General features: G+C 47.6%; 1 protein-coding gene across 2 annotated transcripts in view; it reads left to right on the top strand.

Moving 5' to 3' along the window:
• MDN1 (midasin AAA ATPase 1) overlaps positions 1 to 22,946 on the top strand; it is a 943,760-nt gene that overhangs the window by 616,491 nt on the left and 304,323 nt on the right. For both annotated transcript variants that reach the window (XM_033936734.1, XM_033936735.1), the window contains exons 59-60: positions 1,262 to 1,432; positions 8,623 to 8,837. In XM_033936734.1, the coding sequence (XP_033792625.1) occupies positions 1,262 to 1,432; positions 8,623 to 8,837 (386 nt within the window). The remainder of the gene's footprint in view (positions 1 to 1,261; positions 1,433 to 8,622; positions 8,838 to 22,946) is intronic.

Below are 22,946 nucleotides of genomic sequence, written 5' to 3'. Positions count from 1 at the left end.
TTAAGTCCTCTTCCATCAGAGTCCACCTCAGTGCCATTGCAGCTTTTCATGAGCCAGTCCATGGAAAACTTCTATCGGCTCATCCCCTGGTGTCCAGGTTCATGCGTGGGCTTTTCAATGTGAAACCACCTCTTAAAGCCCCTCCTATTATCTGGGATCTCAATGTGGTTCTTTCTGCCTTAATGAAGCCTCCATTTGAACCTTTGGCTACTTCTCCTTTCAAGTTTCTCACTTGGAAAGTGCTTTTCCTTATTGCTCTTACCTCTGCCAGGAGGGTCAGTGAGCTTCATGCACTGGTCGCAGATCCACCCTTTACGGTTTTTCACCATGACAAGGTGGTTCTGCGTACACATCCAAAGTTTCTCCCTAAGGTTGTCTCTGAATTCCATCTCAACCAATCCATTGTTCTACCTGTTTTCTTTCCAAAACCTCATTCTCATTCTGGGGAACAAGCTCTACATACTTTGGATTGTAAAAGGGCTCTAGCTTACTATCTAGAGCGTACGAAACCCCACAGATCAGTTCCTCAGCTTTTTCTGTCCTTTAATCCAAATAAATTGGGACGTCCCGTTTCTAAACGTACGTTGTCTAATTGGCTGGCAGCGTGCATTTCATTCTGTTATGCTCAGACCGGACTGACACTGGAAGGTTCTGTCACGGCCCATAGAGTCAGAGCAATGGCAGCATCTGTAGCTTTCCTCCGTTCCACTCCTATTGAGGAAATCTGCAAGGCTGCTACTTGGTCCTCAGTTCACACTTTTACATCTCATTATTGTCTGGATGCTTTCTCCAGACGGGATGGACACTTCGGCCAATCTGTTTTGCAAAATTTGTTTTCCTAATGGCCAACCTTCCCTCCATCCCTCTTTTTGTTAGCTTGGAGGTCACCCATCAGTCAAGAATATGCTGCCTGCTTGTCCTGGGATAAAGCACAGTTACTTACCGTAACAGGTGTTATCCAGGGACAGCAGGCAGATATTCTTGCGTCCCACCCACCTCCCCGGGTTGGCTTCTTAGCTGGCTTATACTAACTGAGGGACCGCGCGCCTCTGTCGGGCGGGAAGGCACTCGCGCATGCGCGGTGCGGCCGAGCTAGAACTTTCTAAAAGTTCTTAGAGTGCAATCACTCTAAAATTGTCCGTACCGGGGCTCCGTCGGTGCCGTCACCCATCAGTCAAGAATATCTGCCTGCTGTCCCTGGATAACACCTGTTACGGTAAGTAACTGTGCTTTCATTTGTCCCTTGTTCTTCCTTCATCAGCTCTCATTTGAAGAATTTAGTTCATTGTGGTCAGAGCTGGTGAGCAGTGCATTGGCATCATTCTGGAGCAGTACTGTCACTACTGATGTAGAGTATTGGTCATCATGGAAGCCAGTGGCTGCTACTGAAGAGAGGAAGATGAAGAAATTCCACGTTGACTCATCTGTGAAGGTTGGTTTGCTCATGGGCCTTCTAATAAAGTATAAGCTTCTGTATTCTGTCTGACTGGATTGATTAAAAGTGACAAAGGCATAGATGGTGGGTGGATTTGTGGGCTGGTGTATTGGTTTAGCAATACATATGAGGGGGTGCTAAAACGTTCTCAGCCCAACCAAGAAGAGAATGACATGGATATGGTTCAACCAATGATCTGAAACAACGTCAAAACATAGAATTTTGTTTCTGCAACTTGGCACTTAATAAGATAACATTCTTTTCAGCTGCAGTGGCAAAATAATGCTCAGAATTCAGGAAGTTGGTTGGTTGGGCTGAGAATTTTACAGCACCCCCTCATATTCGGATGCAAAATTTAATGAAATCTGTGCAGTAGGATCTCTTATAGTTAGATCAGTCAGAGGAAGAGAAGGAGATGACAGAATTGCTCCCTTCAATAAGGGTGCAAGAAAGTGGCATCTTATATAGAGAAGAAAACTTTAAGGGTTATGGTAAGCAATTGAAGGGAATGAGGATTGTGGAAAATGTAAAAAGTTTTACAAAGAGATTAGTGGATGCTTGTTATAGTGTATCAGGTAGAGCAGATACAGAGGGAGTACTAAGGAAGGAAGATGAGCAAATGTCAAGTGGAGTCTGCTGGGACACAGTAGGCATGGTCATCAAAGCAGACTTATTTTACATTCCAGGTTTAATCTACTTGGAAGATGGTGGAAAAAAAGCATTTTGGTAACAGAAAGAATAGTGGTACAAAAAAGGTTGAGGTGGTTCAGTTTTAAAAAAACAGCCCACCCTAAACATCCCCCTCTCCTTTTTCCCCTCTCTTCTCTATGTAAGTTGCCTTGAGCCTGCATAAGTATGTGCGACAGTGGCGTACTTAGCATATGTAATATAATAGAGTAAACACTTTCAACACTGAGCATAGACCTAACTCAATCCAAAAAATGAAGGCCCTCCCACCTCACCAAAATGGCTCAAAGAGGTGGTCGAGCGTTCACCTCACTGGCAAAAAACCTCGCTGGCAAAAAACAAGCTTTTATTGATATTAACAGGAGTTTCCATCCAACAAATAACACATAATTGGAAGAACTGTAAAAGATTGAATTATTGTTTTTGGTGATCTTCAGTTTGTCATGTGTATAAAATTGAAAGAGCGATGGCTGTTCAAAAAGGATATTATAATAAATTTAAGGATGTGTGGGGACCTTTATTAAATTATAGTAATGAATAAGTTACACTTTTCCCAATCTTAATACACATGTGGATTTGGGGGGGGGGGGGTTCTTGTTTTTCCATTAAGAATATATAGATGATTGTCGTAAGATATTATTTTTATGTGGTATATATTAGTTGTATATGAATTTTGGAGGGGGGTGGGGGTTAAATCTTCTTGGTGTATGATATTGAAAATTTTTCAAGTGATGTTGTATTTTATTTGGTTGATATTTACTGTACACTTGATGTAAGTTTAAAAATGAATAAAGAAATTACAAAAAAAAAAACCCTTCATTGTATGATAAAGTCTTATGCTGTGCTGTAATGTGTCAACGAAAATTAAATAATAGAGGAAATATTCCACTTATCTTCACTGATCGGTACACCAATTCATGCTGCCTCATGTTTGCAAGGGGCGGTTTGATGTCCTGTTCTGAAAGAAACCTGATCGGTCGGGATACACCCTGAGGCAGTATGAATTGGTGTACTGATCAGTGAAGATAAGTGGAATATTTCCTATATTTTTTTGCCAGTGAGGTGAACGCTCAACCACCTCTTTGAGCCGTTTTGGTGAGGTGGGAGGGCCCTTTTTGAGGCTTTTTCCTTCATTTTTTGGATTGAGTTAGGTCTATGCTGTTCCTGTCTTACATTTTTGGACATCTTCACACTCAGTGTTGAAAGTGTTTACTCTATTATACATTGGTTTTTCATCACATCTGGGTTACCAGTGGTGTACTTAGCATATGTGCACCCAGGGCCCATCATTTTTTGACACCCCCTCCCCATCTATATGAAAAATATAATTTTTAGTAACAATCCACATATCGCACAACAAGAGTGTACCTAGGAAAAGGCAGCATCTTAAACACTGCAGTGAGCACTACAACACCAACACATACATTGTAAAACTAAACAAGCCAGATCCCGCATAGTCAATTGATCCTGCAGTCAGTGCAATTGAAAACTATGTTCTTTTCATACACACAGAATAGAGATACACCCTCACCCAATATGGAATAACCACAAACTAAAAATAGAAATAGGTAGACAAAAGTTAAACTGAACTGCCAAGAAACCAGACTCTGCATACAATGCAACACCACAAAAACAGTAATTCATGTCCTCTAATACACTGTGCAAAATATAAAGACAGTAGATGTAAATTTGAAAAAACTGATGCATAACAATCACCACTTTACAAATTAACAAATAAAAATAAAATAATGAGAAATAAGAAAATACCATTTTATTGGACTAATCCCCGTAAGCTCGGTCCCCATCCCCGCAAACCACCTGATTCCATCCACACAAGTCTTGAATTGTTTTATATATAACTTATTATATTAAAGTATAAAAAGGAACAATATTCTGTATAAATGTCAATTTATAAATCAGCGTCTTCTCCCCACTCTCTCTTCCCCATTTCCCTTCAGCGTCCTCAGCCCACTCTCTCTCCACTTTCCTTCAGCGCACGCACATAAAAACAAGCAAGTAATTTTATATTACATTACATTCTATTTATTCATAGAAATTAAAGTCTAAATAATGCAAGTCACATAACAAAACATGATTTTACAAAAATAATTCCCTGCACAGTCAAGCCTGGAAGGATTACTAGATGTCTTTCAGCAGCTCTCCTCCCTCCCTCCCCCTTACCTTCGTGGCCAAGTCAAAATGATCTACCATCAATAAAATTTTAAAAACACAAAGCACACTGAACGCAGAGAAAATGTTAATTATCATTTATATTCCGCGGGTTTTCAAAGAGGTCAAGGCAGATGACTTTATGCAATGTCACCTCAGTAACAGCTATACAAAAATAGACAAATATACCCCCTCCCTTTTTACTAAACCGCGATAGTGGTTTTTAGTGCAGGGAGCTGCGCTGAATGCCCCACGCTGCTCTCAACGCTCATAGATTCCCTGCACTAAAAACCACTATTGCGGTTTAGTAAAAGGGGGCCATAGTGAAAAATATAGACAGCATATATAAATTCTCAAAACAGACATTTTGATCACTAAATTGAAAATAAAATCATTTTTCCTACCTTTGTTTGGTAATTTCATCAGTCTCTGGTTGCACTTTATTCTTCTGACTGTGCATCCAATATTTCTTCCCTTCTTTCAGCCCCTGTGTGCTTCCTCTCCTCCATACCTCATTCCCTCCCCCAACTTTTTCTTTGTTTCATCCTGCCCCCTTCTTTCTTTCTCTCTCCATGCCTCCTTTCTGTATGTCTGTCTTTCTCTGTCTCTCCATGCCCCATTTTTTTCTTTCTTTCTTTCACCCTGCCCCCTTTCTTTCTCTCTGGCTCCCTGTCCCCCCCTTTCTTTCTTTATCCCTGCCCCTTCTTTCTTTCTCTCTCCATGCCCCCTTTCTTTCTCTATGTCTGTCTTTCTCTCTCTCCGTACCCCATTTTTTTTCTTTATTTCTTTCTTTCACCCTGCCCCCTTTCTTTCAGGCTCCATGTCTCCCCCTTTCTTTCTTTCACCCTGCCCCCTTTCTTTCTCTCTCCATGCCACCTTTCTTTCTCTATGTCTGTCTTTCTCTCTCTCCGTGCCCCATTTTTTTTCTTTATTTCTTTCTTTCACCCTGCCCCCTTTCTTTCTTTCAGACTCCCTGTTCCCCTCTTTCTTTCTTTCTTTCCCCCTGCCCTCCCCCATGCCACCGCCGCCATCAGGAACAGGCCGGCGCCGAGTTCTCCCTCCTTGCTTTTCTTCCCCGCAGGGCCGCCCAAATCTCGTCGCCCGACGTCAATTCCCACCCACCCTTCCCACTACTATTTTAATCAAAAAATCATATAAATATAAATATTCTTTTCTATTGATAAAACCTTTAGTAAAATTTAGACCTCCCCCCCACCCCCACATTTGCAAATGTACTTTCAATGGAAAAAGGCATCTATTCATTGCAATAAGTTGTCAATGGCCCCCAGATCTTTTTAAATTTATTATAATTCCATTTTTGTATTGCAGTTATTCTTTCCATTTTATTATGTACATTACTTTAAAAATAAAAATTATAAAAAATTGGGGGGGATATAATTATTACAAGAACCAAAAAATGATGTACTTTATAACAATTAGGACAGGGGGTAGAACTACAATTTTAATAGGAGAGAAAGACAGAAATGGAGGGGATACTATGCTCTTTCTTATTTAGATTTTTTGGGGGAGTTGGTGGTCTAGGGAGGAGAGGGTATCACAAGTCATATACTAAGGGAGCTTAGAGAGGTTCTGGCGAGTCCTATTAAGCACTTGTTCAACAAATCTCAGGAGATGGGAGTGATTCCTGGGGATTTGAGGAGAACGGATGTGGTCCCTATTCACAAAAGTCACAGGGATGAAGCAGGAAACTACAGGCCGGTGAGCCTCACTTCGGTTGTTGGAAAAATGATGGAAGTGTTGCTGAAAGAAAGGATAGTGTACTTCCTTGAATCTAATGGGTTACAGGATCCGAGGCAACATGGCTTTACAAAAGGTAAATCGTGCCAGACGAACCTGATTGAATTTTTTGATTGGGTGACCAGAGAGCTGGATCGAGGACATATGCTAGATGTAATTTACTTAGATTTCAGCAAAGCCTTTGATACGGTTCCTCATAGGAGGCTGTTGAACAAACTTGAAGGGCTGAAGTTAGGCCCCAAAGTGGTGAATTGGGTTAGAAACTGACTGTCGGACAGACGCCAGAGGGTGGTAGTTAATGGAAGTAACTCGGAGGAAGGAAAGGTGAGTAGTGGAGTCCCTCAGGGATCGGTGCTGGGGCCGATCCTGTTCAATATGTTTGTGAGTGACATTGCTGAAGGGTTAGAAGGAAAAGTGTGCCTTTTTGCAGATGATACCAAGATTTGTAACAGAGTAGACACCGAAGAGAGAGTGGAAAATATGAAAAAGGATCTGCAAAAGTTAGAGGAATGGTCTAATGCCTGGCAACTAAAATTCAATGCAAAGAAATGCAGAGTAATGCATTTGGGGATTAATAATAGGAAAGAACCGTATATGCTGGGAGGAGAGAAGCTGATATGCACGGACGGGGAGAGGGACCTTGGGGTGATAGTGTCCGAAGATCTAAAGGCGAAAAAACAGTGTGACAAGGCAGTGGCTGCTGCCAGAAGGATGCTTGGCTGTATAAAGAGAGGCGTAGTCAGTAGAAGGAAGAAGGTGTTGATGCCCCTGTACAGGTCATTGGTGAGGCCCCACTTGGAGTATTGTGTTCAGTTTTGGAGACCGTATCTGGCGAAAGACGTAAGAAGACTTGAGGCGGTCCAGAGGAGGGCGACGAAAATGATAGGAGGCTTGCGCCAGAAGACGTACGAGGAGAGACTGGAAGCCCTGAATATGTATACCCTAGAGGAAAGGAGAGACAGGGGAGATATGATTCAGACGTTCAAATACTTGAAGGGTATTAACGTAGAACAAAATCTTTTCCAGAGAAAGGAAAATGGTAAAACCAGAGGACATAATTTGAGGTTGAGGGGTGGTAGATTCAGGGGCAATGTTAGGAAATTCTACTTTACGGAGAGGGTAGTGGATGCCTGGAATGCGCTCCCGAGAGAGGTGGTGGAGAGTAAAACTGTGACTGAGTTCAAAGAAGCGTGGGATGAACACAGAAGATTTAGAATCAGAAAATAATATTAAATATTGAACTAGGCCAGTAACTGGGCAGATTTGCACGGTCTGTGTCGGTGTATGGCTGTTTGGTGAAGGATGGGTAGGGGAGGGCTTCAATGGCTGGGAGGGTGTAGATGGGCTGGAGTAAGTCTTAACAGAGATTTTGGCAGTTGAAACCCAAGCACAGTACCGGGTAAAGCTTTGGATTCTTGCCCAGAAATAGCTAAGAAGAAAAATTAAAAAAAATAAAATAAATTTTTTAAATTGAATCAGGTTGGGCAGACTGGATGAACCATTCGGGTCTTTATCTGCCGTCATCTACTATGTTACTATGAAAAGGTCAAAGACGTAGGCAAGCTTATTGGAGACAGTGCGGGCATTCCACAGGGTACATGAGAAGGACCGGGAAGGAGGGGGACAGAAATAAGATTGGTGAAATTGTGGTGTGATCCGCATGAATAGGGTGGGAGTTTGTTGGGAGGACTAGGGCTGGGGTTGATATCCCCAGCAGAGATCAAAAGAAGGTGCAAGAAGGTATGGGTAAGAGAGGGCCTGCTGCATCAGAGGCAGTATGCTTGCAGGAAGAATGGGGATGGCTGCTGTGATCTCCAATGGCAGTCTCTGCAGCTCTTTTGACTGTGGAGTGAGCAAGTGAGGATTGCTTCCCTGTCTAGGCTATTAGACCCATCAGGATTTGTGAGGAAGTGGGAGGGGAGGTCAATTTTGTTTAGGGGGATCGGGAGGGAATTGGGACTGCTTTTCAACTGAAAATGCACTGGTATTTTCAGCCAAAACTAAAACAAAGCTGAATTCAAATTTCAGGCTGCTTTTGGCACCAAAACTGAAATTCAGTCAGCCTCTAATGTTGAAATCTTTCTCTTTGTCGACTCTGAGTCTAGTCTGCATTCCTCTCTGTAGTGATTAAAATTTTGTCTCTCCCAATCTTATTATGTTGGTTTGTTGTCAGACTGCCCTCTATACAGCAGCGGAGAATGCAATTGATATCTCTGCTAAAGATGAAACATGTGCAATTTAGAGAACTTAATTCTCTACAGGAAAAGTGTTTTTGATAGACTTGGAATGTTTTTTGGGACTCATTTTCCCTAAGAATGAGGTGTTGACTGTTGAATATTTACTAACCTCTGTATTTTGTAACCAAGTCTGCCTGTTGAGAGAAAGGAAAAATGGAGGGATGGGGACGTTTGTTGTTTATTGGGATTGTTGAATTTATTAAACAAGTATTCTGATGTATGCAGTTGTTTCTCTCAATAAGAATGATTTAAACATAAAATATTTTGTCTCCTTGTTCCTCTGTGTGTGGCTTTGCCTGGCATAAAAATCATAATTTTGCTCTCTTATACTTTCAGGGCCCTGGCATTTTAAGCCGAGCCGTTTTTTCAAAATGCTTCTTTGAAGTACTGACCAGCAGCAGCAGGACTATTCAGTGGGATGTGACTGGGCTTCCGGTTCTGCTTTCTTCCCATGTGACATTGGGAGAATGGATAGAGAGAACTAAACAGCTGGAAAACATCAGCACAATCCTATGGAGCAACATGACACACTCCTCTAAAGCAGAATTTAGGTAACTGGTACAAAACTGAGACTGTGACTAATTCATGCTGTTTTCTTTATTAGTTCTTTACTTTTTAATGACTGTTTAGATTTGTTTTTCTTATTTTTTAACAAATCTTTTTTTTTTTTTTAAATTTTTAAAATTGCATTGCAAAACAATGGGGTCCTTTTACTAAGGCGTGGGGGGGAGGGAAGGGGATGTTTGAGGGAGCATCTGGCACGGGAGCGAGCCTTCAGTAGCAGGAGGGAGTGGGCAATCCTCCTGCCGTTTCACTGCCGCAAGGGGGAAGGGAGTCACCATGGCAGGAGGAAGTGGACATCCCTTCTGCCATTTTTACTCACATGGGAGAGGTGAGGTTGGCATGGCAAGAGGAAGTACGCATTTCTCCTGCTGTTTTCGCTGGTGCAGGAGGGGATCAGTTCCCAGTACTGGTTTCTTCGATGAGGGCCGTCATCGGTGGTGGTGGGGGTTCTTTTTTTCTAATGGACAGATATTGTGCATGTGTTAAAGACCATTTGTAAAGATTAACCTCTACTGGAGAAGCTAAAAGAAAGTAAATTAGCAGGTAAGAACCTAATTCTTTAGCACTCTCCAGACCAGTAGAGGTTAATCTTTACGAATGGGTATATATCCAATCATGACCAGCAGGTGGAGACTGAAAACAAAACTTTGGGACAGTATATACTATCCTCCCTTCTCTATTTCCCTCAGTCTTCTTTCAGTCTCCAGCAGGTGTTGAGTGATCTGTACCCATCTCCCTTGGTAGGGCTGTTGGAATTTGTTTAAGGGGTTTGTTGTCCCTGTTTTTAGCCGGACGGAGCTTGGGCGGGCCCTGTTTGGGGGTTCGTCCGACCTCGGGGGTGTCAAACCCGGCGGGTCTCGAGCGGGGTCCCTCCCCCCACTTCCTCCACCTCCCCACATTTTTTTAGAGGAGCCTCAGCAGTAAGCCTTGCCCCCTAAATCAAGCAAGGCATATTACTTCGAGAGCCTGTGGAGTCTGTTCTGTAAAAAAAAAAAATCCTGAGGTAGTGCTGGTCTGGAGGGTTGTTTCCCTTTAAGAAAACTGTATTTTACTGTATTTTTTTCATCTAACCGGCACTTTTTTCTAGCTAGGTCGCGTATGGAGCAATTGTGCCCTTCTCCGGGGGAGGGGGACACAATTAGGTCCAGCCGCGAGGCACTCGCGGCCGGCCTGAACTCAGCGGTTTGGGTCGGTGAGGTGGTGGAGCTCCGTCGGCAGCGGCTGCAGGCGCCCAGAGCTCCCCGCCGATGGTGCCTCGCGAGTCGGCTTGGAGCAGTGGGGAAGCCCGGTCTTCTCCAACCGCCCACGGAGGGATTCCCCGAAGGATTCCCTCTCAGCTGATTTTTTGACAGCTGATGCCGGCTTGCCTGCTTTAGCGGCTGAGACTGTTCAGGTTTCTCAGCCGCTACAGGCTATGGAGGGAGCTTTTTTGGCGGGAAAACCGCCATCTTCTCTGTCTGGCCCCTCCATTTTGTCTTCCACCTCAGGTGACCTTCCCCCTGTTTTGACTATGCAGGGGCAGGTTTCTGCTGGGTCCCCTGCTGTGGCAGGGAGTCCCTTGGGACCCTCGGGGGGTTTTTCTCCTGATTTCTTTTTTTCTTTATGCAGAGCCTATTTTCAGGCGGCTGGGGGTCCCAGTTGCGCCCAGGGGGTTTCGGGGGGTGGGGTTTCCTCCGCGCCCCTGCGGCTTTGCCTCTCTCGTCTGGCGTGACGTCCCCTCCGCCGCCTCCCTTGTCCAAGCGTCCGCGGGTGTCGTGGGACGAGGATTTGTGGTCGGAGGAACGTGTCGGTCTGGAGGAGGACCTGGACCCTTCTGAGGAATTCCAGGACCCTCTGGAGGGGACGGAAGCTGGCGGCGGGTTGTCGGGTTTCCCGTTTTCCAGTGAAGAGGCGTCCGTGGTGCGCCTTTTTCAGAGAGATGAGCTGCCTGACCTTATTCACCAGGTTTCTTCGGTTTTGCGTTTTGAGGACGCGCCGCCGGAGACTCCGCGTGTGGGGGACCCTCTGTTACGGGGGATCCGTTCCGTTTCCCGCTCTTTTCCTATGCATCAGGATATTCAGGATATTATTCTGGAGCAGTGGAAAACGCCGGAGACGCCGTTTCGGCTGGCGCGCAGCATGGCTCGCCTGTATCCCATTCCAGAAGGGGATCGGGCTACGTTAGCTTCGCCAGTCATTGATGCGGTGGTCTCGGCAATTTCCAAGCGGCATACCGTGCCTTTTGAGGGCGGTTCTGCCTTGCGGGACTCTGAGGAGCGCAAGTTGGAGAACATCCTTAAGCAAAATTTTCAGGTCTCTGCCTTTGGGGTCCAGGCGGCTATTTGTGGGGGACTGGTCGCTCGCACCGTGTTTCGGTGGGCGGAGCGTGTCTTGGATCGAGAGTCTGATGACTGGTCTCTGGTGGATCAGGAGGTAGCGAAGATTGAGATGGCTGCCTCATTCCTCTCAGATGCTCTATATGACTTGGTGTGGATCTCGGCTAAGTCTATGGCTTTTGGCGTGGCCGCAAGGCGTGTGTTGTGGCTGCGCGCTTGGGCGGCGGATGCTGCGTCCAAAGCTAAGCTTACTAAATTTCCCTTTCGGGGATCGTTTTTATTTGGTGAGGACTTGGATAAGTTGATTCAGACTCTGTCGGACTCGAAAGTTCCCCGTCTGCCGGAGGACCGTGCCCGCCCTGCGTCTCGGGGTGGTGCGGCCTGGGGGGCGTTTGCGGGAATTTCGCAAGTATCGCCCTGGGCGTGGGGCTGCTTCTTTCCAGTCTCCGGGGTTTTCCCGGGGTCGGTTCTTCCAGCGCATGCAGCCCTTTCGGGGGGCCCGTCGGGGGGCAGGGAATCCCTCCGCCGGTTCCCCCGCTTCCCGTCCTGCACAATGACGCCTTGCCGGCGCCCCCTTTGGTTCCGGTGGGGGCCCGGCTGCGCGACTTTTTCCCCAAATGGGCCGAGATCACGTCCAATCAGTGGGTCCTGGAGGTGGTGCGGGACGGTTATGCCCTGGAGTTCGCCCACTCTCTGCCGGACTTTTTCCTCGCTTCTCCATGTCAGACTCCTGGGAAGACGCAGGCTTTTCGCCAGACTCTTCAGCGCTTGCTAGATCTCAGGGCAGTTGTTCCAGTGCCCCCTCTGGAGTGGGGCACGGGCAGGTACTCCATTTACTTTGTGGTGCCCAAGAAGGAGGGGACTTTTCGGCCCATCCTCGATTTGAAAGGGGTCAACAGGGCTCTCAAGATTCCCTCTTTCCGTATGGAAACTCTGCGGTCGGTCATTCTGGCGGTTCAGCCGGGGGAGTTTCTCACTTCTCTCGATCTGACGGAGGCCTACTTGCATGTTCCCATTCGGGCCTCTCATCAGCATTTCCTGCGCTTTGCGATCTTGGGTCGGCACTATCAGTTCTGTGCGCTTCCCTTTGGGCTGGCCACGGCTCCCCGGACGTTCACCAAGGTGATGGTGGTCGTCGCGGCAGCCTTGCGGTCGGAGGGCATCCTGGTACACCCCTACCTGGACGACTGGTTAATTCGGGCAAAGTCGTTGCAGAAAAGCTCCCGGGTTACAGCTCGGGTGGTGGAGTTTCTCCGGTCGCCGGGCGGTCAACCTTTCCAAGAGCCGGTTGGTCCCGGCTCAGCGTCTGGAGTACCTAGGGGTGCTGTTCGACACCTCCTTGGAGAGGGTCTTCCTCCCAGAGGCCCGGGTGAGCAAATTGCAATCTCAGATTCGCCTGCTTTTGGCGTCCCGGTGTCCTCGGGCGCGAGATTTCCTCCAGGTCTTGGGGTCGATGGCGGCGTCCCTGGACGTGGTGAGGTGGGCGCGGGCCCACATGCGTCCTCTCCAGTATGCTCTGCTCCGGAGGTGGTCTCCCCAGAGGCACGGGATGGATGTTCCGGTTCCCCTGCGAGGCTTGGCGCGCTGCAGTCTGCGTTGGTGGCTCCAGACCCCTCACCTAGTTCAGGTGGTGGGTCTGGATCTTCCGCAGTGGACGGTGCTCCTTACGGATGCGAGTCTCCTGGGTTGGGGGGCTCAGTGTCTGGGTCACTCAGCTCAGGGTACCTGGTCCGCAGAGGAGGCCTCCTGGTCGATCAACGTGTTGGAGACCAGAGCGGTCCGGCTGGCGCTGTTGGCTTTCCACTCCCTTTTGTTGGGCAAGTCGGTCAGAGTCCTGTCGGACAATGCCACGGCGGTGGCTTATGTCAATCGTCAGGGGGGCACCAAGAGCACTCAGGTGGCGCAGGTGGCGGCTCGGCTCATGGTTTGGGCGGAGTCGCATCTTCTGGACCTCTCGGCCTCTCACATTGCCGGGGTAGAGAACGTTCAGGCGGACTTCCTCAGTCGTCACTTCTTGGATCCGGGAGAGTGGTGTCTCGGCGCCGTGGCGTTTCAGTTGATAGTGCGGGCTTGGGGGCAGCCCCTGATTGATCTGATGGCCACAAGTGGCAACACCAAAGTACCCCGCTTCTTCAGTCGTCGCAGGGACGGTCTGGCCGAGGGTCTGGATGCTCTGGTCCAACCGTGGCCAACGGAGGGGCTGTGGTATGTGTTCCCTCCTTGGCCATTAGTGGGCAGAGTACTGCTTCGCATTGTTCGCCACCCGGGGCTGGTGGTTTTGGTGGCTCCAGATTGGCCTCGTCGTCCGTGGTATGCGGATCTGGTGAGGCATCTGGTGGCGGATCCTCTTCCTCTGCCTCTCGTGTGCGATCTGCTGACACAGGGTCCCATTCCCATGTTCGACCCGTCTCCCTTTTGTCTTACGGCTTGGCTCTTGAAAGGGGCCGCCTGAGTAAGAAGGGATATTCAGATAAGGTGGTCTCTACACTTTTGGGATCCCGGAGGCTTTCTACCTCTCGGGCTTATGTGCGGGTTTGGCGTCTTTTTGAGGAATGGTGCCGGGCGCGGGGAGTGGTCTCTTTTCGCGCTTCCCTGCCTAACATTCTAGAGTTCTTGCAGGATGGCCTGGATAGAGGCCTGGCTTGGTCTTCTCTCCGGGTTCAACTGGCGGCCCTGTCGGCTTTTCGGGGGCTGGTGACAGGTCAGCGTTTGTCGGCCATTCCTGATGTGATTCGCTTTCTTCGGGCAGCCAAGTTGCTCAGGCCTCCCATAAGGCCCTCGTTTCCCTCTTGGGATCTCAATCTGGTTCTCTCGGTTCTGGTGCGCCCGCCTTTCGAGCCGTTGGATGGCTGTTCTTTGAAGGACCTTACGCTGAAGTCGGTCTTTTTGGTGGCCATTACTTCTGCTAGGAGGGTTTCTGAGCTACAGGCTTTCTCTTGTAGGGCTCCCTTCCTGGAATTTTCGAGGGAGCGGGTTGTTTTGCGGCCTGTTCCTTCCTTTCTGCCGAAAGTAGTTTCTCCTTTTCATGTCAATCAATCGGTGGTCCTCCCGGTCTTGGGTAGTCGGGAGGGTTCTTCTGAGCAACGGCAGCTGCGCAAGTTGGATGTCGGTCGGGTCCTCCGCGCTTATGTGCAGCGGACCCGGGATTTTCGGAGCTCCGATCATCTCTTTGTCCTTCTGGCGGGTCCTCGTCGGGGGGCTGGAGCTTCTCAGGCTACTATTGCGCGCTGGATCAAGGAGACGTTTGCTTCCGCTTATCTTCTGAGTCAGAAGCCGGTTCCGGAGTTTCTCAAGGCTCATTCCACTCGGGGTCGGGCGGCTTCTTGGGATGAGTCGTCGCTCGTGCCTCCGGTGGATATTTGTAAGGCTGCGGTTTGGTCCTCCTTGCATTCATTTGTTAGGCATTATCGGGTAGATGTTCAGGTGCGTCGGGACGCGGTGTTCGGTGAGCGTGTTCTGGTATCGGCCCTTCGGGGGTCCCGCCCGTGAGAGGGACTGCTTTGGTACGTCCCATTCATAAAGATTAACCTCTACTGGTCTGGAGAGTGCTAAAGAAGGAGAAATTAGGTTCTTACCTGCTAATTTACTTTCTTTTAGCTTCTCCAGACCAGTAGAGGTCCCCACCCTGTCTGTTGTTATTGTTGTTGGGGCTGTTTCGCAGGCAGTTTTTGTTTTTTGCTGCGGGTTCTAGTATTTTTCTAGGGCCGGGGAGAATTAAAGAACAGCGGCTGTGGCTTGGCTGGCTTAGCTGACGAGCTATGGGGACATTTTCCTTCGGGTATTTCTCCTCTGCATTTTCCAACAGCATTTGGGTATGTTATTTGTTACTCCTGTTCGGAGTATTGTTTTCTTTCTGTTTTCCAGTTCTTGGTTCTGCTTGGCTATTCGGCAGACTGAGGGAAATAGAGAAGGGAGGATAGTATATACTGTCCCAAAGTTTTGTTTTCAGTCTCCACCTGCTGGTCATGATTGGATATATACCCATTCGTAAAGATTAACCTCTACTGGTCTGGAGAAGCTAAAAGAAAGTAAATTAGCAGGTAAGAACCTAATTTCTCCTTTCTCCTTTTTTCTGATAACTAAAACCCCTGGGTTTTGGTTTTTTGCATAGCCAAGTGATGTTAGTGCATCAATCACTTGGCTACTTTGCATGGGGTTTTAGCTAATGAAGTAAATGCTGCTTAGTTTACCTCATTGGAATGACTACGAGACGGCATTGTATTTTCCAAAACAGACAATATTTTTATTGTTATTATAAAGACTTACAAAATTACAGCAGCAAAAACATAGCAGAAAGAAATATATTGTCAGTTCAGAATATGCATTGGAGAGTAGAACTTACACCCATATGCCGAACAGGGGTGCTAGCACACCCGCTGGCATAAGCAAGTAAATCTCTCTGGCTCTACCTGTGATGCATGTTTTTTTAATACAGATAAATTCTTCCTTTGTTCCAAAAAGCACATCCCCAAACTCTGGTCATGTACTTCCCTATTGGTACAAAAATGTATACCTAACTATTCCTCCTCCTAGTCCACGCCTCTCTCACTTCTCCCCCCCCCCCCCCCAATGGAAGGGGCCCGAGCAGAAACAGAGAATTCTTCATTAACTTTGTTCCTCCTGCTCTGAGATCCTTATCACCTTGCAGATGCTAATTTGTGGTTTTACAACGCTGTACATCTTCAGGATCGCGTCCTTGTAGATAGTGTTATGCAGAAAGTTGGCAAGGTGACCTCCAGCACCCCAGCTGTGCCTGATTCCCATAACTTGCAGACAAACAGCCAGCCTGGTTACCAGGCTCGTTCAGGCTTCTCCATCTCTACTCCCCCATCATCCTGCAGGGATTGTTGCTTGTTATAAATGTTTTATGGCTTTCCAGGGTGCCTTGCATATGTGATGTCATACAGCACTGATAACAGCTCAGCAGAACCTTGGAGAAGTATCCTCCCAGCAGGGAATGGAGACAAGAACTTTGCAGAAAAGGCCACCTGGGTTAGCATTTCAAAGGATACATGTGTTCACAGACAGCAAGGTACAGGCTGTTCCATCTGAAAGGAAAGCTGGTTTAGGCTATGGGAAAATATAGGTTAAAAATGTTTGTAGTGTCCAGCATACACAAGTGAGGCCAGTTTGTCCAGTTTATCCATCTGTATGTCCAGGTTATCCATCTCACTAATTTGCATGGCCAGATTTGAAAATGGGCAATCAAGGGAGAAAACACGCAGTGGGCCGTTTTGTACATCGGGTCAGCAAAAGCGATTGTCGCCAAAGCTGTGAAAACAGGTTTGGCAACGATCGCTGACCCCAGTGCATCTCATCCTTAATCATTGAGGATGTCAATGATCCTTGTATTATTGGAGGTGATTTTAATCTCATATTAAATCCTGTGACAGAAAATCCACCTTACCATTTTAAAAAACAACAGCTTCACATGAAGTTATTATTGAAGTAAAACTTTGTATTATTTGAAGAACCTTGCACCTTTTTGAGCAGGATTTTATCTTTCTTTTGTGCTCGACATATGTCATATTCATGCATTCAGTGGCATAGTAAGGGTATCTGTACTTAACAAATGTGCGATTTTATCATTAAAAAGCTCGGGGAAAATTGAAAACACAGAAGAAACTGAACTTCAGAATGGTAACATCATTTATCCCAGGACAAGCAGGCAGCATATTCTTGACTGATGGGTGACGGCACCGACGGAGCCCCGGTACGGACAATTTTAGAGTGATTGCACTCTAAGAACTTGGAAAGTTCTAGTAGGCCGCACTGCGCACGCGCGAGTGCCTTCCCGCCCGACAGAGGCGCGCGGTCCCCAGTTTCTTAGTTTCCGCAGAGCTAAGAAGACGCATGTTTCAACAGCTGTTGAAAACTTTTGTTCTTTTTGCCTTCCCGCTCGCGTAAACTTGGTCGGAAATATTGTTTCCTCCTTTTTCTTTTCTTTGTTTAAAAAAAAAAAAAAAAACTAATTGTGTTTTCTTTTCATTTTTTTTTTTCGGTTTCGCCCCGGCGGGGCCTGTTGCCACCATCGAGGCCTCGGCCTTCGATTTGGCAGAAGCCGTTTTTACCTTCATGCCCCCTCAACCCGGTTTAAGAAGTGCCAGCGGTGCGCTTGACCAATTTCACTCACAGACCCGCACAACTGGTGTCTGCAGTGTCTTGGTCCTGACCATCGAGCGTCTACCTGCACCCGCTGTGCGACTTTAAAAAAGAGAACTCTTAAAAACCGCCAGATCCAACAGCGGTTATTATTTGGCGCCGAGATGTCTGATTCCCCTGCACTGACATCGGCCCCATCTCAGTCGGCACCTACTTCATCGACACCGCGTGATACCGCGCTGGCGTCACACCCCGCAGGTAAGCCGGCTAAGAAGCCTTCCCCGTTGGAGCGTCCTCCGCTCTCAGTAGCAGCTAGTCCAGTCCTGCCGGCCTCGAGGCGCCCACGGAAGCGCTCCGCTCCTATCGAGGTGAGCCCCTCGACATCAGGTTCCTCATCCTCGGAGCGTAGAGCGGCACCACAGGTACCGCAGAAGAAAAAGGCGGTACCGGTGCCTTCGCTGGACGAGCAGATTGCTGCTGTCCTGCAAGTGCAACTTAAGGAGCAGTTACAACAACTCCTTCCCGCACTTTTGACACCGAACCTTCCAGTCCCGGTCCGGTCTGAGCCACCGGTACCGACAGTGGAGCGCCCTCTTTTATCGGCATCCACTTTGTCGGTACCGGTCCATACTGCTTCATTGACTTCGATGCCAATTTTAGCACCGGAACCGAGAGCTCAGCACCAGACGGTGCAGACTTCGATGCCGATGCAACATGTCACATCTCCCGGTACCGTGTCTATGAGGTCGGGTAAGTCGGCACGCAAAATCCGACACCTGGAACCCTCCACTCTGGAATCTCGAGACCGTGGCTCTCATATTAGGGATCCTGATTTGTGGGGTGACTCTGAAGACCCTTTTCTGTCTGAGGGCGAGTGTTCCTCTGACGAAGAGGATCACCTTATTGCAGATCCCTCTTCTAAACAAGATTCCACATCCTTTACCTCTTTCTTAAAAGAGATGTGTGAATCTCTTTCTATTCCCTTGGAGGCTGAGTCTAAGAAATCCAAGGCATTCCTTGATGCTCTGGACTTTGACCAGCCTCCAAGGGAATTACTCAAACTTCCTCTCCATGACATCTTACGAGAGACGTTTTATAAAAATCTAGAGACTCCCCTGACTGTACCAGGAGCTCCTCGTAAACTGGACTCCTTATACAGGGTTATCCCCATTCCTGGTTTTGACAAACCTCAGCTCCCGCATGAGTCTCTTTTGGTAGAATCCACACTAAAGAAATCAGCGGGAGCTAGTGTGTATGCCTCAGTCCCTCCTGGCAGAGAAGGAAAGTCAATGGACAAATTTGGCAAACGTTTATATCAAAATGCCATGTTAGCCAATAGGTCAGGAAACTATGCTTTTCATTTTTCATTTTATTTAAAGCACCTCATTCAAAACATGGCTGCTTTTGAAAAGTACCTCCCTGACCGCAAGAAATCTGCTTTTCATGCCTGTTCTTCCTCTCTTCTCCAGTTACGAAAGTTCCTAGTTCGGTCAATTTATGACACTTTTGAATTGACTTCTAGGGCCACGGCTATGTCTGTTGCCATGCGTCGGTTGGCATGGCTCAGAGTCTCAGAGCTCGATGTAAATCATCAGGACCGCCTAGCAAATGCTCCCTGCTTAGGTGATGAGCTCTTCGGAGAGTCCATGGATTCCACTACACAAAAGCTGTCTGCCCATGAGACTCGTTGGGATACTCTCCTGAAGACTAAGAAAAAGACTCCACCTGCTCGGCCTTTTCGCCAACAATCCGCCTACCAGCGCCGCTATACTGCCCGTCCCTTGCCACCGGCTACTCAACAGCCTAGACGTCAGCGCCAGCAACAGCGACAACCACCTAGGCCAGCCCAGCAGCAACAGGTGAAACCTCCTCCACCACAAAAGTCTACACAACCCTTTTGACGTGGTTTTCCAAAGCATAGCCAGTATTCCACCATCTGCTCTTCTCCCTCGACCCATAGGAGGACGTCTTTCTTGTTACATCAGCCGTTGGGAGAACATCACATCGGATCAGTGGGTCCTCAACATCATCCGCCACGGCTACTCTCTCAACTTTCAGACACGTCCTGCACAAAGTCTGCCAAGAGAGTCTGCTTTGAACACCTCTCAGTCTTATCTCCTTCTTCAGGAGGTTCAATCCCTCCTCCTCCTGAACGCCATAGAGGAAGTTCCTCTAGATCAGAAGGAGCAGGGATTCTACTCCCGTTATTTTCTGGTCCCCAAAAAAACAGGGGATCTCAGACCCATCCTAGATCTTCGCGATCTCAACAAATGCTTGGTCAAGGAGAAATTCAAGATGCTTTCTCTGGCAACTCTTTATCCTCTTCTCCATCAAGACGACTGGCTATGCTCCCTCGATCTCAAAGAGGCATACACTCATGTACCCGTCAATCTGGCCTCCAGACAGTACCTCCGCTTCATGATCAATCATTGTCATTACCAATACAAGGTGCTGCCCTTCGGTCTTGCCTCCTCTCCGAGAGTGTTCACCAAATGTCTGATTGTGGTGGCTGCCTTTCTACGTTCCCACCACCTTCAGGTGTTTCCTTATCTGGACGATTGGTTAATCAAGGCCAATTCATCTCAAACAGTACTCCTGGCCACCAACCAAACCATCCTGTTTCTACAACTTCTGGGGTTCGAGATCAATCTACCCAAATCTCATCTCATCCCCTCTCAGAGACTTCAATTCATTGGAGCGGTGCTGGACACCGTCCTCATGAGAGCATTCCTGCCGTCCAACCGTCTTCAAACTCTTCAATCTCTATGTCAGCAGGTACTTCCACAACGTTCCATCTCTGCCAAGCAAATGATGATACTCTTGGGTCACATGGCCTCCACAGTCCATGTCACACCCTTCGCACGTCTTCACCTGCGCACTCCTCAATGGACCCTAGCTACCCAGTGGTCCCAAGCGACGGATCCTTGCTCACGACACATATCTGTGACATCATCTCTTCGTCAGTCTCTACAATGGTGGTTGATATCCTCAAATCTCTCCAGAGGTCTTCTGTTCCATCTACCTCCTCATCAACTTGTCATCACCACCGACGCCTCCCCTTATGCCTGGGGAGCTCATTTGAACGAATTCCAAACTCAAGGACTTTGGACAGCCCAGGAAATGAAACATCACATCAATTTCCTGAAACTCAGAGCGATGTTTTATGCCCTCAAGGCCTTCCAACGTCTTCTCTTTCCTCAAGTCCTCCTGCTGTGCACAGACAATCAAGTTGCAATGTACTACATCAACAAGCAGGGTGGGACAGGCTCTCGCCTCTTGTGCCAGGAAGCCCAGAAGATTTGGGCTTGGGCAACAAATCACCAACTATTCCTGAAAGCTATCTACATTCAGGGAGAACAGAATTCCTTAGCGGACAAGCTCAGCAGAATTCTCCAGCCTCACGAGTGGACACTCAATCCTTTAACTCTACAGTCCATCTTCGCTCAATGGGGCACTCCTCAGATAAACCTCTTTGCAGCTCCTCACAATCACCAGCTGCCCCTCTTCTGCTCCAGACTCTACTCTCCTCACCGTCTAGCAGCGGATGCATTTCTCCTCGATTGGTCCAATCTGTTCCTGTACGCTTTCCCTCCTCTGCCTCTCATGTTAAGAACCTTGTTCAAGCTCAAGAGGGAACGAGCCACCATGATTCTGATTGCTCCACGGTGGCCCAGGCAACATTGGTTCTCCCTTCTACTTCAACTCAGTTCCAGGGAGCCTTTTCTTCTTCCACTGTTTCCTTCTCTGCTTACGCAACATCAGGAGACCCTTCTGCATCCCAACCTTCCGTCTCTGCACCTGACAGCTTGGTTTCTCTCGGGCTGACTTCTCATTATACTCTTTTGTCTCAGCCCGTTCGTTCCATTCTGGATGCCTCCAGGAAACCGGCCACTCTGCAATGTTACCATCAGAAATGGACACGGTTTTCTTCCTGGTGTCTTCTTCATCATCATGATCCCATTTCCCTTGCAGTGGAGACCTTGTTAGATTATCTTCTTTCTTTGTCTGACTCTGGCCTCAAGTCTACTTCCATCAGAGTCCACCTCAGTGCTATTGCTGCTTTTCATGAGCCAGTCCATGGAAAAATTCTCTCGGTTCATCCCTTGGTGTCCAGATTCATGCGGGATCTTTTCAATATGAAACCACCTCTCAAAGCCCCTCCTGTGGTCTGGGATCTCAATGTGGTTCTTTCCGCCTTAATGAAGCCTCCATTTGAACCTTTGGCTACCGCTCCTTTCAAGTTTCTTACTTGGAAGGTACTTTTTCTTATTGCTCTTACCTCTGCCAGGAGGGTCAGTGAGCTACATGCACTAGTTGCTGATCCACCGTTTACAGTCTTTCATCATGATAAGGTGGTTCTGCGTACACATCCAAAGTTTCTCCCTAAGGTTGTCTCTGAATTCCATCTCAACCAATCCATTGTTCTACCTATCTTCTTTCCGAAACCTCACTCTCATTCTGGAGAACAGGCTCTACATACTTTGGACTGTAAGAGGGCTCTAGCTTACTATTTAGAGCGTACTAAGCCCCACAGATCAGCTCCCCAACTCTTTCTGTCCTTTGATCCGAATAAATTGGGACGTCCTGTTTCTAAACGTACGTTGTCTAATTGGCTGGCAGCGTGCATTTCATTCTGTTATGCTCAGACCGGACTGACACTGGAAGGTTCTGTCACGGCCCATAGAGTTCGAGCTATGGCAGCATCTGTAGCTTTCCTCCGTTCCACTCCTATTGAGGAAATCTGCAAGGCTGCTACTTGGTCCTCAGTTCATACTTTTACCTCTCACTATTGTCTGGATGCTTTCTCCAGACGGGATGGACACTTCGGCCAATCTGTTTTGCAAAATTTGTTTTCCTAATGGCCAACCTTCCCTCCATCCCTCTTTTTGTTAGCTTGGAGGTCACCCATCAGTCAAGAATATGCTGCCTGCTTGTCCTGGGATAAAGCACAGTTACTTACCATAACAGGTGTTATCCAGGACAGCAGGCAGATATTCTTGCGTCCCACCCACCTCCCCAGGTTGGCTTCTTAGCTGGCTTATCCTAACTGGGGACCGCGCGCCTCTGTCGGGCGGGAAGGCACTCGCGCGGTGCGGCCTACTAGAACTTTCCAAGTTCTTAGAGTGCAATCACTCTAAAATTGTCCGTACCGGGGCTCCGTCGGTGCCATCACCCATCAGTCAAGAATATCTGCCTGCTGTCCCTGGATAACACCTGTTACGGTAAGTAACTGTGCTTAACCCCTCCCCGCCCCCCCTCCCCAATACACACACACACACACCTACCTTTTACAAAACAGCAGAAGATGTTTTTAGCACAGGCTGGCGTGCTGAATGATCTGCGCTGCTCCTGACACTCCTGGGAGCAGCGCAGAGCATTTAGCGCACCAGCCTATGCAAAACGCTTTCATGGTTTTGTAAAAGTGGGAGTAACCTAGAAATACTTAGGAATTCTTGAAACAAACATGATGGCAGATAAAGGCCAAATGACCCATCTGCAGTAACCATATTCTCTTCATCTCTAAGAGAGGAAGCTTCTGAAATTATGCATGATCAGTTTAAAAACCAAAGGACATAATGTTAGGCATGTTCAGAAAATTTGAAGTCGAAATTCAGTAGAGAAAATAGAGTAAAAGCAATAAATACATGGACTGTACCCATACTTTAATACACTACTGGC

Source organism: Geotrypetes seraphini, chromosome 3 (assembly GCF_902459505.1).
Source record: "Geotrypetes seraphini chromosome 3, aGeoSer1.1, whole genome shotgun sequence".
NCBI classification, from domain to species: Eukaryota; Metazoa; Chordata; class Amphibia; order Gymnophiona; family Dermophiidae; genus Geotrypetes; species Geotrypetes seraphini.
This window is presented reverse-complemented; position numbering and strand designations above follow the sequence as displayed.